The 18,262-nt window shown below is 37.4% G+C and overlaps 1 protein-coding gene across 25 annotated transcripts in view; it reads left to right on the forward strand.

The window, feature by feature from the left end:
• Window positions 1-18,262, forward strand: part of RhoGAPp190 (Rho GTPase-activating protein 190) — a 709,768-nt gene that overhangs the window by 566,977 nt on the left and 124,529 nt on the right. For 22 of the 25 annotated variants that reach the window (XM_068385117.1, XM_068385108.1, XM_068385124.1 and 19 more), the window contains one exon: window positions 115-405. The exons of the other annotated variants lie outside the window; for them this stretch is intronic. In XM_068385117.1, coding sequence (XP_068241218.1) covers window positions 115-405 — 291 coding nt within the window. The remainder of the gene's footprint in view (window positions 1-114; window positions 406-18,262) is intronic. 25 annotated transcript variants of the gene reach the window in all.

Raw genomic sequence — 18,262 nt, forward strand, 5'->3', positions numbered from 1 at the left:
GTATGAATGGGGGAATGTGTAGTTAGATGATCACCCTTAATGGCCTCCATAAGATTGGGTGTAGTTCAGGGTGGGTGTGGTCGGGTGACTGAGGGCGCGCTGTTGTTATTTCAGTGGTGAGCGGATCAGCCTCGGATGATTCCGACGCTACAGACAGAGAGGATCCGACTGCTGCACGCTCCAAATATAAACCTCAGAAACGCTCTTTTCAATTTAAAAAGAAGCCAGGAGGCAGGGAGGGCGTGGCAGTACAACCACCTGTGGTGCCCCCCTTGCCCCCTACACATCCCCCGCCCCACCCTCCCACCTCTCACCCTCGCATGGGTCTGGCCGCCACCCCTCATCCCCTCTCGTACCCCATGGTTGCCCAGCTTCCCCCAGACACCGACTTATTCTCCCCTTCATGTAAGTCATGCTCATTCGTGCTTGCCTCTTTTTTTTCTGTTTTTTTGGTTCGTTGCTCTTTTAATTGTGTTATTTTGTATATATATTTTGGCTTTTTTTATTTGTAAGTAACTAGAAATGGCACTGGTTTAATTTGTTGCACTCTGCAATTTTCTTGGAGATATAGGAGTTCTTTTTATGTATTTTTCTTTATGATAGAATTTTATACATTTTGTTGAGCGATTCATTTTGCTTCATATAATTAAGAGCTTAAGAGTTTTTTTAAGTTTGTGCAGATGGTGTTAATTATCTTAAGAACAGTTAAGTCAAGATTATGAAAGAAGTGAATGCCTTAAGGTATTAATATATTTAGTCAAGGAGCTTAGGCCACAGCAAGTAGACGTGGGCAAGATAATTACCTTGTATGGTCATCTATAACATTTGTATGTACAGTACAGTACTGTGTAATACAAACTTTGTATATTCAATTATGTAAATTGTTTCCTCTTTACATAAGTATAGGTAAATATAAACTGTGCATGAATGAAGTTTGCATTATTTGTCATAGAGACAAAATGATTCACTTCTGCTTTTTTATCAAGCTTTTTACTTCCTAGTAGGTACTGTAATCTTATTCTTTGTCAGTTACAACAAAATTTGATGCACGGTAGTTCAAGCACACCTACCTTCTTTAGGTGGCAGTATTCTGTAATCTTTTGCTACTAACTATTTTGTTCAACTTGAGGGTAGAGATTATAGGAAATGATAGTTCAAACTTGGAGCAAATTTTGTTTTTGTTTTGAACAGATTCACAAGTCTCTCTTCATAGTTTATATATGACAGGTCAATTTTAATTTTAATGTTGGTACTGATCTTAGAATATTTTGTTTTTTTATTCATTATTTCTTATAAATAGTTTATCTCATTTTGTTTCCTCAATGGGCTACCTTCCTTGTTGGAGTCCGAGGGGTTATGGCATCCTGCTTTTCCAACTAAAGTTGTAGCTTAGCTAGTAATGATAATTACTGTAGTGTAATTAACTATTCTATTCACAAACTGAGTTATGTGGTGTACTGTATAAGTACTGTATACAGTACTATTTATGAAAGTTAGTGAAATATTAATTATGTCAAATGGTAGTATTGGTTTGTAGTACTGCACTGTGTATAGACATTCTTGATTATTCGTTATAATTATTAGGTAATTCAACTTGTTTTTATAGTCAAAAGTGTTTGATTATAGCATTTGCATGAGTTCCAGATTTATTACAGTATTTTCTCACCACTTGATTACCTTTGGAAGAAGTTTTCAGATATAGTAATGTTTTATTCCTTGGGAAAGTTTATGAATTTGTGAAATATAGTTTCCCTTTAGTTTTCATAGAATTCATTACTCATTTTTTTTTTAATATTTAAAACTATAGCAATTTCAGCTGAATTTATTGGCCTATAGATCATGAGTATTCATGAAGTTTTAAATTTTGTGAAATTGCTTGCTGTTAATGAAGTATATATTTAAACTATTCTGTTGCTTTCAATGTTAGAATTAGATATATGTTGATACTTCATCAATGACCCTTTGGTGATCTTCCTGTTGCATTTGCTCCATATTTACATTTGGATACTTTGGATATGGGTAGAACACTTGAGATAAAGTACAGTTGATGAATAATCTATACAAAGTTTTTATAAATTGTCAACATTTCCTTTTATAGAGACAATGCAGTAGTAGTTAAAGCAAGCAAAATCAATATACTTTAGTTTTATGTAGCATTAATATCACCCTAAATCTAGCACATCATGATACCTTCTTTATTCTTGTTTCTTTTGAAGAGAAATTCTAAATAGGCTGCTCTTTATGAGAGTATGGTAGCTCACTAAGTTTATAAAGTGTATTTGTTCCTACAGGAATATAAACCATTGTCCTTTAGTAGGAGTATGACTTCAGTGAAGCTGGAGTGGCAATTGAAACCTTTAATGCGTTGTATGTAGTTGCCTGTCAAGTGGTGGGTAGGCCCCACCCACCTCAGGTCAAGCAACCCTCACTTTGACTGTGGCCACTGGACAATACTGACAAACTTCTTATTGTCATCGTCTGGCTGTTGTAATCTTTTGCTTTTTCTTTCAGATTGAATAATTGAATAAATGCTGTGGCAGACAGTCACGTTCAATGGATATGAATGGAGGAGGTCAAGGATTTGTAGTTTCCTGATATCATGATAACTGGAATTGGACAGTACAATGATACCTCTTGACGTGAATCTATCTACACATGAAATTTTCATGATGCAAACCGAAAAGCGAAGATTTTTTCGCCTCATATTACGAAAGGATTTAAATGATACAAAAAGTGACTCGCCAGTCAGGCCAAGAATAAAATAGTTGCCCATTAAAAATATGAGTCAGTTGAAGAAAATGGGTTTTTTTTTTTATATAATAGAAAATGTACTTGTCTATAGTAGGGGTAAATATGATAATAGTACAGTACATATGGTACTGTATATTTCATATATGCACAGTATTGTACTGTATGTATTATATTATTTTCCTTTTATTATTGCATTATGCCCTAATAATTACTTGATTTACAGGTATTAATAGTTAGGTTAGGTATATTGAATGATTCAAATGTATTTGGCTGTACAGTATTTCACTGTGGTTATAGCTTTACTGTATTGTAAAATTTAATGTGGTGTTTTTGTAGGATTTTGAATGAATTAGGGGATTTATATGTAAAGCATACCCCATGATATGAAATTTTCACAAAACAGAAGTCACTCTGGAACAAATTAATTTCGTATCTTGAGGCATTACTGTATTCTGTACTACCTACCGGTAACCAACATACAGGGTCCTGTGGGATGCAACATCTATTGATGTCCTATCCCTTGTGTGTGTGTGTGTGCCTTATAGTAGATTGGCCAGGGCACCAGCCACCCGTTGAGATACTACCACTAGAGAGTTATGGCATCTTTTGACTGGCCAGACAGTACTACATTAGATCTTTCTCTCTGGTTACGGTTCATTTTCCCTTTGCTTACACATACACCGAGTATTCTGGCCTATTCTTTACATATTCTCCTCTGTCCTCATACATCTGACAACACTGAGATTACCAAACAATTCTTCACCTAAGGGGTTACTGTACTGTAATAGTTCAGTGGCCACTTTGCTCTTGCTAAGGGTAGAAGAGACTCTTTAGCTATGGTAAGCAATTCTCCTAGGAGAAGGACACTCCCGAATCAAATCATTGTTCTCTAGTCTTGGGTAGTGCCATAGCCTCTGTACCATGGTCTTCCATTGTCTTGGGTTAGAGTTCTCTTGCTTGAGGGTACACTCGGACATACTATTCTATCTAATTTCTCTTTCTCTTGTTGTATTAAAATTTATATAGTTTATATCGGAGATATTTATTTTAATGATGTTACTCTTCTTAAAAAAATTTATTTTTCCCTTTTTCCTTTCCTCACTGGGTTATTTTCCCACTTTTCCAACTAGGGTTGTAGCTTAGCAAGTAATAATGATAATATATATCCGAGACGTCTTACCATATACCGAAGATGTGTTAATAATGTACAACTACGGTACCTCTGAAAAGTAGTATGAACTACAATACCATGATAGAACCCACATGAAAACAATTTAGTACAATACAGTGAGTTACCTGGTGTGTTAGTCAACTGCACTGAGGCAGTGGTCTCTTTTCCAAGGTGTTATAAATTGACCCACCTTACGGCACCAAGTATTTGCAAATTCGCGATCATTGCAGGTGTGTCTGTTACCTAAATCCCATGAATAAGAAGGGACAACTGTATGTTTTTGAGAGGTCACATATCAGGAACATTTCTTTACCTAAAAAATACATTTTGATATGCAGTTTAGGTATTTACCATGCTTCTCAGACACTACATGATTGGAAACCTGACGCCTGTTCTTCAGTGACTAACGTGTCACAGAACTTCTGCCATCTGCTTCATTCTAGCTTTTCCAGTACATGATACCATTGAAGAGGGACCTCTGATCGTTCTCATTGCCTAATACTATAAGATCTTCCCTTCATGAGTGCCAAGTTTTCCCCCTTACTCTTTCCCTTCGTGTTTAGTCTTCTCAGGAATGTCTTGGTGTGTTCTCTCTAGCAAGACAAGTCTTCTCATTCTTGTTTTCTGTGATCCTCCTTTCCTGCAAGGTCGGCTGCGATCAGGGTTTGATAACCCCGCAATTGAGAACTACAGCGATCAGAACTTAAACTCTCTTCCTATGACTGTTACCTGGTATGCCTGTCAACAGTTCCTTCCCAGTGTCATCAGACCAGATATCTTTCGATGGGATCTTCTGATGGGCCAAAAATGGTCCAGGATAAGGGATCTTCCCAAACACCAAGGTCATCCAACTCTCGTTTTCGGGATTAGAACAGGTGAATTATCAGGTCCAATATCAGCACTTATACAAGCGTCGAAATGCTACATCGTACTCACATGTTTTTGGAAAGGATCCTTCCCAATCAAGGACAGGTACTTTATCGCCCTGTTTTGTTTGTGGAAGCATCAAGAAGATGATAGCTTGAAAGATCAGAAAGACCAATTGATAGGAGTCGTGTTCTTGTGACTATCATTTATCTCCCTATGGTAGAGACAGTGTGGTACCAATAATGTTCCCTCTCAAGTAATATGTGCCTTGACTGTACCAATGCTAGAGTAGATTAATCAGTATGCTGTACAAATACTCCTGCACCTACTAGCTATGCTTGTTTTCTCACTAGAATGAGTACTCACAATGCCTGTAGAAGTAAATGGCTCTGTCTTTCCTTTCCATTTCTGTATGTTCTTTTTCTATCTCTGTCTTCGGGAGAGTGAGATGCATTGTGTGCCAATAACCTACCATCAAGGAGAAACAGTATTGGCACACACTGCACCTATATGTACACTGATTGTTCCATGACGGGGTTGTACTGTAAAGTATCTCCCCATTAAGAAGTATCAGAATTTCATGCTTCTGATGTTACTGACTGTACTCACTGGCTGTAAGGATGAAGGCCTCCACCCCACATACACATCCTAGCAGAGAAGGTAGACCTTCTCCTCTGTCTATTGATTCGGCAATTGCAGTGCCAACATAATAGACCTAATGGAAGACTCGGACACTTGGTCTTTTAGGCTCAAGGCAAGGATTTCCTGACACTGCAGGCATTTACCACAGGGTCTTTGGGTCCCAAAGAAACGTGAAGAAGAGTGCACTCAGAGGCTTCCAGATGGTTTTCCAGGTTTTTACAGCCAACTCTTCCTGTGGAAAAATCGACCTGGACCCTTGAACCAACCTTCTTCCCCGTCTTTGACTCTTAGGATGAAGATGGCAAGTTCTGTACAGTGTGCCATCAGACAAAAGACTTCTCAGTGAACATGAGGGATACTTGCATCTAGATGCCCATCCTTTAGTCCTACTGAAACCACTTACTTTTTGTCCTCAATGATTTAATTACTAGTTTAAATCTGAAACTTTAACTCTACTTCTCCTAATCATTCATGCTCACCACTTCTGGTGCCTACTCATACAAGATTTTCCCCTTTGGTCTTCAAAGACAATCAGCATGCACTTCTCACACCTAGTAGCAATGCTACAGACCCAAGACAGTAGGATTTCCTTTGACCATCATTGGAGAATCGTGTTCAATTGGTAAACACAGTCTCATGGCTGAGATGAAGATAGAGGACCATAGTATGCTATTTACTCATGGAATGATCATATCAGCAAACATAGGGAGGTAATGTAGTGGCTCCTACACGACCAGGAAATTCCGGCTCGTCTATGGCAACGTCTTCTGAGTCTTCTCTCATCTTTGAAGAACTCCTGCTACATGGGCTACTACATCAATGATTGCTGCAGAGTTGTTGGAATCGTCTCTGGTCGGCCGCTAGCAATTTACCTACTCTCTGGTTTGAGTGGAATAGGAACACTGGATTATTGTGTCCTGTTGGTAATTGACGAGATGCCTCCAATGTAGTTCCGCTTGCCCCCACCTCCATAAATCCTGCAGTTCATATGTATCCAGGTTTACATCTGAGCAACCTTAACATCTCAGGGGCTCTGTTCACGGAAGTAAAACACCTGCATATCGACCTACTGAAAGTCCAAGCAACTCTTTATTTTGGCAAGCTTTCCACCAGAGTTTGATAGAATACCCAGTAGCGTCGAAGGACAACACCGGAGTGACTTATACCTACAAGCAAAGAGATATGTTTTTACTGACCCTATGAGATTGGGCGAGCAGGTTCCCACTGGGCCAGCTGACAAAGTGGTAGAGCTGTCATCATGGTCCATTTCAAACAAGGTGAATATTCTAGCAGACATGCTCAGTCACCAGGATCACAGAGTAGAACCACAGGGGTCCTCACATTCTTGAGTGGCGGAAAGGGGAATCAACATTGAAGGCCCTTATGCCTCCCGGTTAATTCAGAACTTCCAGTATACTGTTCTCCAGTTCCAGGAATGTGCGTAGCATTTATGACTCCTTCCAACATAATAGTTTTTTCTGGATGCCTTACCCTTTCTACCCATCTACCTAGTTGACCAATTCTCAGCAATATGTTGAGATCAGATTCAGGATACCCTGGCGACTTTAAAGTGCCACACTCCAGTTGTCTCTGGGTTTGCTAGTGTTCTTCTTTGAGGTATCATTAGAATAACCCATCTTCTGGTGAGGTATTGTAGAATAATCACTTCTCCAAGTCTAGTGGCTCTGCATTAGTTTGCAGTTCTCTCCTTCCTCTGCCAAGAAAATTCCTCTCAGTCTCTTTGGTAGAAGGCTGTCACAAAGCTTTTAACCTGTTCTTAGACTGAAGAGCTACAACCCTTTCCCTTCAAGGGATAAGACTAGGCTCAGGAGTAGCTCACTTGAGCCCCTTTCGGGATGCCATTTGAGTTTTCAGGTCCCTCAGGTGGGCCTTATATGAACCTAGAATGGGCATCAGTTATGACCTTACGCCAGTTCTACTCTTCAAGATTTATCCAGATTTTAGCTGTACTCAACTCCAAAGTCAAATCCTTCCCCCCTCTCATTTTTTTTAAAAATGGGTTTCAGGGTTACTCACTCCTCTGTTTTGTGAAGACAAGATGATACTACTGAGAAAACTCAGGATCCTTTGCGGAGTACCAGAGATTTTCTGCGCAGAAATGGCAAAGAAGATATACAAGACATGCTGATCTAACAAGAGGAAAGAAGAAACATCCTGGTTCAAGTACTTGAACTCGGATTTTGGATCTGCCCGAACCTTCAGAAAGAACATGTCAGTGGCACTAGTTCTGAAGGAAGCAGTCTAGTATGACACATCATCTTTGCTACCCACTATCTATGGGAGTTTACCCACAGGTCTCAGGATAACTCTCAAGTTGTGTTGCGAACCTAGTACCCTTGTGGGAAGAGAAACATCTTGTCCAAGATAGTGATCACAACTTAAGTGTAGAAGGATAGGTAGAATGTCTTGGCCTTTCTTCTCTTCTCTTTTCCTCTCCTTGGGGTGTAGTAGTCATTCCATTATGTGCTGGACTGAATGTTATATGCAGGTAAGCTTCACAATCTATTTTTTTTCCTTACAGACAAAGTTGGCATCAAAGCATCACCCCCCCCCAAAATGGATCGTATTTGTGTAGGAACAAATCTCAAATTTTTAAAGATTTGTATTTTTCCTATCCATACATACGCAAGTCCTTCAAGTGACACTGCTGGACTAACCCACAAGTCCTAGGTTGAAGGTCAAAGTGAGGGTTGCTCCACCTTTTATGTGGGCAGCCCACCACGTGATGGGCAACTATGTTAACTTCGTTAAAAGTTTAAACAGCCGTTCCAGCTTCGCTGACATGAAACTCCTATTGGAGAACTCTGGTTTGTATAGTTAGGAAAAATACAGTTTACTTACAAAAATTTGTAATATTAAAAACTCTGTTTTTATTATATATATGTATCCCTTTTTACACAAGGAAAATCAATTGTGTGCTTTACAAAAATATTAACTAATTTTCCTTATTTATATGCAGTATGTTGCAAACATTTCATTCCTATATCTCTCGCATCTTTACAACAAGGGAGGGAAATGTTGCAGAATTTTTATTTTACTATTATTGAAAAGCAAAGGGAAAATGGTTTTGTAGTTTTAATGAAAGGTAGTTATTATCACGATGAAGACTATACATTTTTACATACAGTATAATTGTGCGGTATAATTAGTAATTTGAACTACCATAGGGTAAAGGTTCAAAAGCTTTAGGTCAATTATTGAATTATCTACATTCAAATATTAAAGGGTAGGTTACGATTATCGACTATTTGATTGCTTGATGTCTATTTTGTGATTGTAGATTGAATTTTCTTTGGTGAGTATGCTACTCGATTTACAGCATTTTGATGATTCATCATCTTCCACTACGTTATGCTATTTTACTCTCATTTGAAGCCTATGATTTTAACTTTACAGTTTTTATGGAATTCATTTTTCATCGGTTGTACGAAATAGTAATTGTATGCAAGTCAGATTAGTTCCAGTGTCAGAACTGATGATTTAGGAGCTTTGGAGGTTTAATAGTTCTAGATCTCATGTTAAATTGATTGATATCAATCACAATTCTGTTCTTAGAATTGCATCAATTTTATGTGTTAAAGATTATTTTGTACCATATATTTTTAAATCATTACTGCAAGAGTATGTGTCCTTCATTTAGATAACTTTTAAAAAAAGGGAGTGGATCAATATTTGGTTGCTGCAGCTTGTTTTGATTTACATGAGTATTAAAGTTAAATGAAATATATTAATTTTGAATGCATTGGTATCATAAATTCTCAGTAGCTTCACTCATTAAAAGGTAGGTTATGAAATAAATATGATATGCAAAATAATGCCAAGATATTTTAAGCAATTCAAATGTATGTTTTACGACTTCATTTTTTGAAGGCCAACAAAGCTATAAAGTAGTCACAAGTATGCACACACTCCTTGTGTAGTACATTGAATTCTATCACAGCATTAAACATAGCACAGTAATGTATATTGTTGTTGATGGTGATCAATTGATGATAATAAGAAAGGGAGAATATTGTACAAAGATAATTAAAAGAAATTCTAATTTGAAAAAGAAATAAGCCAAGAAGTATGGTAGTCAGGGAAAATGAAAATGGTGTCATAATTTCCAAAATCATGAGTAATCTTTTCCCCTTAACATTTTCATTGAAAGTGTAGGTTTTTCAAAAAACAGTTAAATATCTTTTGATTATTTGGTATTTTATGCATTGCTGTATTTATCAGATTAATTTAAAGTCTGGAGCAATCTAGATTCTATGGCCATAACACATGACTGTATGCAGCTTAGTAGTATATAGGATGATACTACTAGGCTCTGTTAGAGCACTGATTATTCAGTATCTTAGCATTCATTATGATTATTACAGTGGAATAGGGTAATCAGTTGCTCTACTCACTTTTTAGTCTGCTTATCCAATCCCATTCTACCCTAAAAGCTTTGACATACTCATCATCATCATCTCATCCTACGCCTATTGATGCAAAGGGCCTCCATTAGATTTTGCCAGTCTCTATCTTGGGCTTTTAAATCAATAGTTCTCCATTTATCATCTCCTACTTCATGCTTCATATTCCTCAGCCATGCAGGACTGGGTCTCTAACTCTTCTAGTGTCTTGTGGAAAGTTGAAAGTTTGGTGAATTAATCTCTCTTTTGGAGTGCAAAGAGCATGCCCAAACCATCTCCATCTACCCTCACACGGATCTTATCCACATATGGCATAAAATTAATCTCTGTTCTAGTTTAATTTCTAATCCTGTCCTGCCATTCAACTCCCAATATTCTTATGAGGGCTTTGTTCTCAAATTTACAAAGCCTGTTGGATATTGTCTCAGTGTCATACCGCAAACCAAGTCCATACAGTAGTACTGCAGGGCTCAAAATATTTGTTTGCCCAGTACATTCATCCTAGCATGCATACTATTTGAAGAATCACATGGCTCAGTCCATCCATATTTTAAATCCACATTGTCATAAAAGAAAATAAGAAACTTAATTTCTTCTGGAGAGACTAAATAATCTGATCACTGTAAATAATCTTCGAGTTGCTTATTTGAAAGCTGTAGAACCATAGCTGAGGTCCATCTAAATTCCAATAATGGTTAATGTGGTCTCTGAATTATTATTTTCAACCTATTAAGATATAGTTTGTCTACTCCATGAATATTAAAAATATCTAGTATTAATATTAAATTCAGTCAGAATGACAATAGACCCCTGAGAGGAAAGTATATAAGCATGTATGTTGCCTTTTCTCATAGTGTTACATTACATATTTGTGTGCTGTTTAAGATATTTACAAGTAATCTTCCTATATTTTCTATATCCAAGGCCAGATGAAGGAGTGCATAATTTTTTTAAAACGTAAAAATTTTACTTTATGAAATATAGGCTATCCAAAAGATTTAGACTACATAAAATCTGAATCTTATAATCACACTTAATGTTATGGTAAGACAATGCACGAAAATAGGTTTACATTATTTATATTCATAACTATAAAGGGGTACAGTTGGCACTTAACATATGTATGCTTAACATCTGCATATTTGATAAAGGCATTATTGACCCAAGGGCTTGAAAATACATAACAGTATCAGTCTCCTCAGTCTTAGAAGAGACCCCTTAAAGCCATCATTATAGCAATACAGGATTATGCCTTAACAGAAACCACATTAAAAGTCACTATTAAAGTGGTAGCTCGCAAACCAAACATAGTTTGGTTCCAAAATCATGTTCGAATACTGAATCCATTTTCCCCCTAAGAACTAATTGAAATAGCATTAATTGGTTCCCCACCCAAGGATGCTTCTGTTATGGGCCGTTTTGACACATTTTTTAAACCATTGGAGGCTCCTTGAGCGACGGTGTCATTGCTTCCTTTGATGTTGGATCTCTGTTTACAAACATCCCTGTCAACGAGACCATCACCTTAAAGATGGACCACATATACAGGTACCCAGCTACACTGCCCCTCAATGTCCCAGAAGATGCCCTCCATATGCTCCTGGAAATGTGCACAAATATGCATAGCCACAGCACCCTTCATGACCCACTGGGTACATACAGTACATGTGTTCAAAAGGACAGTGTCACCATGGGATCATCACTGTGAGTCCTTTTCGTGAATTTCTACTTGGAAATAGTAGAAGAGCAAGTTTTCTCGTATATGCCAACCTGACGTATACGTTAGATACATTAATAAACTTTTCGTTAAGGCAACTTCCTCCCGGGACATATGAGGAACTCCGTTGCGCCTTTGAGGAGTGGAGCTCTGCATTTTACGCTAGAACACAGCCACAACAAACGACTCCCATTCCTTGATGGTATGGTTGAAACCACCGAAACTTGGTTCCATACGTCTATCTATAATAAGCGAATGAACCTTGGTACTTTGCCTCAACGGTCCCAGCAAATGCCCTGCCAGATACAAGACCTCCACTATCAAGTCCTTTGTGAAGAGGGCTCTTTCTCTCACTGCTCCTTCTGGAAGGCCACCCATGATGAAGTGAATCATATATCACAGGTCCTTTTGAACAACTGGTATCCCAACAGGCAGGTCAACCGAGAGATCAAGAAAGCCCTTGTCATCTAGTATCGTGAGGAACAGCGTGGCACAACCAGTGCGACAGAAATGAATATTCACTATAAAGGAATCATACACCGTAATTACGAAGACGAAAAAGCCATTAAGGACATTATATGGAATAAGATCTTCTCCATGCAAGATAACATGGAGCTTAACTTCGTGATTTTTTACCAAACTTATGATCACGAAAAATAACTCAGCTCCTTCCGTACAGGACAGTCTGGAGAGAATGAATGTAATTTACTGATACCAGTGCCCTGGCAGCTTCTATTAGGGATGACCACAATGCAGCTCTCTAAATGCCTCTCCTGTCATGTACAGCAAGGTGCCATTAAAGCCCATTGCCAAAAAACCCACGATAGTTCCATTTCACGAGAACACGTGAAAAGTACCGAAATCACCGGCAGTGCCCCTGACAGCAAGAAGCTTAGAATTCTGGAGGCCGTACTGTTGCAGCTGGAGTAACCTAGCCTCAACGCAACGTAGGAAATGTTTCTCCTACCTACCAGCTGAAGGAGCACTACCCTCCCCGCCTGAATACGATCAGCCATACCAACCACGACATTGCCTGGAACGAATCCTCTTCCTGCGAGTACCATTAATCGGAGAGCAGATTATTCAATCCGGAATCTTTCATATGGGACAGTCCTGCAACCAGATCACCTGGCTTATCACTCGGCCCAGAACATGCCTTCTGGCACAGCTACAACCTTTTCCTGCTGGGCATTGTAAACCAATGAGAATTCGTCATCCTGATTAAGACCTACCGGGATTCATATGAATAGAACCATGAAGCTTTCATTTTTCAGTTTAATTTCAAGCCTGATGATGAGCAGATGTACCTTTTGGCTTGAAAGTAAAGAATTCATTAATTTACTGATGAATATATTTTCTCTCATAGAATGAGAATAGCACAGTTACTGGCAAATTGCAGTGCTGTTAAAAAAGATGATGATTAGATCAATAGAAAAAGTGTCATATAAAATTAATGGTACTGAGGCAGCCATTATCCTCAACTTACCTAAAAGAGGGTCTCCTAATAGAATATTATTGATTATGATGATGATTATTATTATTATTATTATTATTATTATTATTATTATTATTATTATTATTGTTATCATCATCCTCATCCTCATCATTATTAATATTATTATTATTTAAGTTGCAATTTTAGTTGGAAAAGCAGGATGCCATAAGCCAAAGGGCTCAAACAGGGAAAAATAGTAATCAATATGAATTATCTTCAGATTAATAACAATGTTAAAATAGATCTGTCTCATATAAACTATGAAGAGAGACTTCTGTCAGCCTGTCCAACATAGAATTGTATTATCCTTTATCACTAGCTGCAGATTTATTTTCTTGATATGATGGCCTTTGTTCTTACTTTTTTGCAGTAGTGTTCACATTGGAAAACAAGAAAATTAAGATTCGAAATGGTAATTGCAGTTATTTCTTTACTTGTAATATTAGAAGAGTACTACATATTTTTTGTAGATTCATGAAAAAAAAAAATAATAGGAAAAAAATAAGCAAAAATTTTTGAGACATTGAAACTGATCAAGTGATAATTCTCTTTGAACAGCCATACTTTTAAGGAAGATTGACTTGAACTATCTCCAAACACCTCTTTCATGCCCAGCCCTTGTAACCCAGCAACAAAATGTTTGCCTTTTTTTAAAGATATTATTTTACCCTGTTGTAAGATCAAGCAAAGAAAGTGCTAGAGCATCATTTGATAATAACTCATCTCAAATATTTGATGATGCTACACAAAGCTTTCTTTCATTTGTTTCCAACAATCAACAGAAAGTGCTACAGATGCACTCCAGCAACCTTATTTCAAGGACTATTTACTTATATCTGAGAAAATATAGTGTTTTCAGTGTTTGAGTTATTATTAATCAACTATACATTTCATCTTATTTAAGCACCATGAGGGTTATTATTAATGTACTATACATTTTGAGCTTAGATAAGCACCATGAGATTTTGTGATGTCTCCTGCATGGTATGCATTTGATACCTCATCCCTCTCGTGCTGGATACAAAAAGCAGACCAGCTGGAAAATACAAGCAAAGCGTGTCTAAGCACTTGATTGGGCATTAAAAAACTTGATATCTAGTTTAAATTTGTGTGAAAACAGAGCAACAGATTCTAGCAATTCAGGTTTTATGGGGTCCACACATTTAGCTAGTTCACTTTTTAAACCATCATCATCTCCTACACCTATTGATGCAAAGGGCCTCGGTTAGATTTCGCCATTCGTCTCTATCTTGACCTTTTAATTCAATACTTCTCCTTTCATCATCTCCTACTTCGCGCTTCATAGTCCTCACCCATGTAGGCCTGAGTCTTCCAACACCTTTAGTCCCTTGTGGAGCCCGGTTGAACGTTTGATTAACTAATCTCTCTTGGGGGGTGCAAAGAGCATGCCAAAACCATCTCCATCTATCCCTCATCATGATCTTATCCACATATGGCACTCAAATGATCTCTCTTATAGTTTCATTTCTAATCCTGTCCTGCCATTTAACTCCCAATATCTTTCTGAGGGCTTTGTTCTGAAATCTACAAAATATATTGGAGATTGTTTCATTGTCATACCTTGACTCATGTCCATAGAGCAACACTGATCTCAGTAAACTGATATATACATTAGTCTGATTTTTATATGTAATTTCAGATTTGATTTCCAAATTTTATTTAATTGAGCCATTATCTGATTTTTTTTTCAATCTTTCATTAAACTCTAATTCTAAAGACCCTGTATTGGAGATCATAGTTCCTAAATATGTAAATGATTCTACCTCATTAATCCTTTCTCCTTCCAATGATATTTCATCTTCCATTGCATACTCCGTTCTCATCTCTGTCTTTCTTCTGTTTGTCTTCAGCCCAAGTTCGTGTGATATTCATGCATTCTGGTAAGCAAGCATTGCAAATCCTTTGGCGTTCTGCTAACAAGAACAGCATCATCAGCATACTCTAGGTCTGCTAAATTCCTACCACCAATCCAGTCTAATCCTTCTCCACCATTCTGTTCTACACATTACAAAATCCATGAGGAGGATAAAAAACATAGGTGACAACACATTCCCTTGGAGTACTCCGCTGTTCACCAGAAATTCATTTGATAAGACTCCATTAATAATAACTTTGCACTTACTATGCTCATCAAGAGACTCGGTCAAATTTACAAATTTAAGAGGACTCTCCACAAAATTGGCCTGTCCTCACTATCAAAGGCTTTTTCATAGTCCACCAATGCCATCAAAAGGGGATTTCTATATTGTATACATTGCTGTACAACATGTCTCAAAATGAAAATTTGGTCAGTGCAACTTCTACCTTTTCTAATTCCTGCTTGTTCATCTTTCAACTTTTCATCAATCTTTCTCTCCAGTCTCTTTAGAATAAGCATACTATATATTTTCATAACTGACGTAAGTGTTATGCCTCTGTAATTACTGCAATCAGTCAGCTCTCCTTTTTTTGCTGTTTTCACCAACACTCATAAGACCCATTCATCAGGTTTTGCCTCTTCATGCCACATTCTACAAAATATTCTTGTAAGTAGTCTGGGAGTCGCTTCATTTCCAGCCAGTATCATCTTGACAGTTATTCCATTGTATCCCGGAGCTTTCCATCTCTAGATTTTTTTAGGATAGCTTCGATTTCAAACACTGAATTCATTCATGTTAACGTCAAGGTCTTCATCAGCTTCAGGTATATTAAATTATTCCCTTCATATCTCCTATTCATAACCTCACTAAAGTGTTCCATTCATCGTTATCTTTCTTCATCTTCTGTTGCTATAACAGAGCCAACTCTCTTTTTGATGGGTATATGCTTCTTTTTCGTTACCCCAGTCGAGATTTCAAAATTAATTCTACGAGCAATTCTTACACCATAGCCACTTTTATAATTCATAGCTTTGTCAGCCTTATCTGCTTTACTGTTTGAATATTCCCTCCAGTCATTTCTTTTGGCCTCGCTATCAATACAGGAATAAGTGCATGCTCTACCTTGTAATTTTCATTACTTCCTCGAAAACTTTCAACCGTCAATTTCTGTCTTTGTCTCCTTTTTATAGTATCCCAAGTATCATTTGATGTCCATGGCTTTTTCCTTGTAACTGCATGTCCCAAGACTTCACTACCAACTGACTGATATATTTTCTTAATATCACACCATTCTTCATTAATTGTCTGTTCTTCGCCTCCCAAAGTTTCTAAGGCTGCAAATTGATTCCTACATTCAATTACAAATTTTTCCCTTTGCTCTTCTAAAAGCTTTGTTGTGTCAAATCTAGGTATTCTATCCAGCTTTCTGTTGGGTGCTTTCAGTTTTAATTTCAGTGTGGCAATTAGGAGCTGGTGATCGCTACCAATATCTGCACCTCTATACCTTCTTACATTTCTCAGAGTCCTCCTTCTCTCTTTATTAATGGCAATATGATCTATCTGATTTTTGTAATTCCCACATGGTGAACTCCAAGTATACTTGTGGATACTCTTGTGTTGAAAAAGAGTACCTCCAATGACAATATTGTTTGCTGAACAGAAACTTATGAAATATGCTCCATTTTCATTTGCAACTTCGCCAAGACCATCGACACCCATCACATTCTCTATCCCTTGATTATTTCTTCCAACTTTGGCGTTGAAGTCGCCAATCACAATTTTCACATCCCTCTCAGGGATCTCATCTATTACTTTCTGCAGTTCTTCATAGTATTCATCTTTCCTTTCTTCAGGGGATTCATTTGTTGGGGCATAGAAAACTATAACGCTCATATTGCACTGCTTTGATTTGAACTTTGCTAGTAACAATATACTATTTACAGCTTTCCACACGGTTAAAGCCTTTTCTGCTCTTGGTGTCATCATAATTCCTACTCCTTCTCTTCCAACTCCATCTGATCTTCCCGAGTAGATATATATATTGCCTTGGTCTAAAGTTTCCTTACCAATCCCCTTACAACGTGTTTCACTTAGAGCCAAGATATCCAAAGTATACTTCATAAATTCACTCTCCACTTGCTGTAACTTCCCAATGTGATTCATGGTTTTAACATTCCAATTACCTATTTTCACTTTTTCTTAAGTATTTATAAACCAGGAGATTCTTAGCACCCCGCTACACCTGGGACTGGAGGCCATTCTGTCATCTTCTCTTTCCATGACTTACTAAATTCATAGAGGATTCATTGGCTAGATTCATCAAAGGATAGCCAGTTCCTTGTGATGTGCAGTGCCTATTTAACTAAGGCAAGTGACTCCTGCTGGTCCATACTAATTCTAGTAAGATACTGCCAGGCCTCTAGGGGTAAAGGCCAAAGAGGCAGTTTGTCCTTCGCCTTAAACCAAATCCATCACCGTGCTGCAAGTGACTTCATTGAGAATTGGTGGGGAGGGGATCATTTCCTCCACACCCAAAGCTCTCATTACTCCACCAAATTGCTCATCCGTTTATACGAGTATAACCGTTGGCAATATGGATTGCTAAGATATATCGCCTAGCATGGTACAGTATATACCAATTAGCACGGTATATACCGCCTAGCAGGGTATTTACCCCCTAGCACGGTATATACCGCCTAGCACGGTATAAACCATATTTAAGAATTATCAGTCTATGTATATTTTGAAAAATTATCCCCTGAATAATAAATCTTCAGCTTATATGAATTGTAATCCTTCATTATCTTGTCTTTTATCCTGTCTTATAAGATACAGTATTTTCAGTTTTGATGTAGTATGCTATGAAGGCCATATAGAATAGTTTATACTGGACAAACTTGAACTAGGGGGAATTTGTTAAAGTATGGGTTTATGATCAAGCTACTGTAGCTTACTGTATAGGAAAAGGAGTAACGCAACAGGAAGGTGGTATTACTTTCGTAATTTAAGGGCTGTTTGTGATTATTTTATCATTCTTCATAAAGTACCATCAACTTTGTATCAGTTACATCTATACCATGTAGGAAGGTAATTTAAAACAAATTTCATTCCGTCTTAATTGCTCTTTTTTTTTTTTTTTTTAATTCCTCCTACACTTTCATATACTCATCTAATTCAGTGCTTAGCCTTTGCATCCTTTTAAGTTTTGAAGACTTAATTGATTTCTTAAAGCTTGTGTATTTTTATATAGTTTTTAGTTGTGATTTTGTATTATTCAACAAAATGTTTTATATGTTTAACCATAGAAATTTGCTA

Source organism: Palaemon carinicauda, chromosome 1 (assembly GCF_036898095.1).
Source record: "Palaemon carinicauda isolate YSFRI2023 chromosome 1, ASM3689809v2, whole genome shotgun sequence".
NCBI classification, from domain to species: domain Eukaryota; kingdom Metazoa; phylum Arthropoda; class Malacostraca; order Decapoda; family Palaemonidae; genus Palaemon; species Palaemon carinicauda.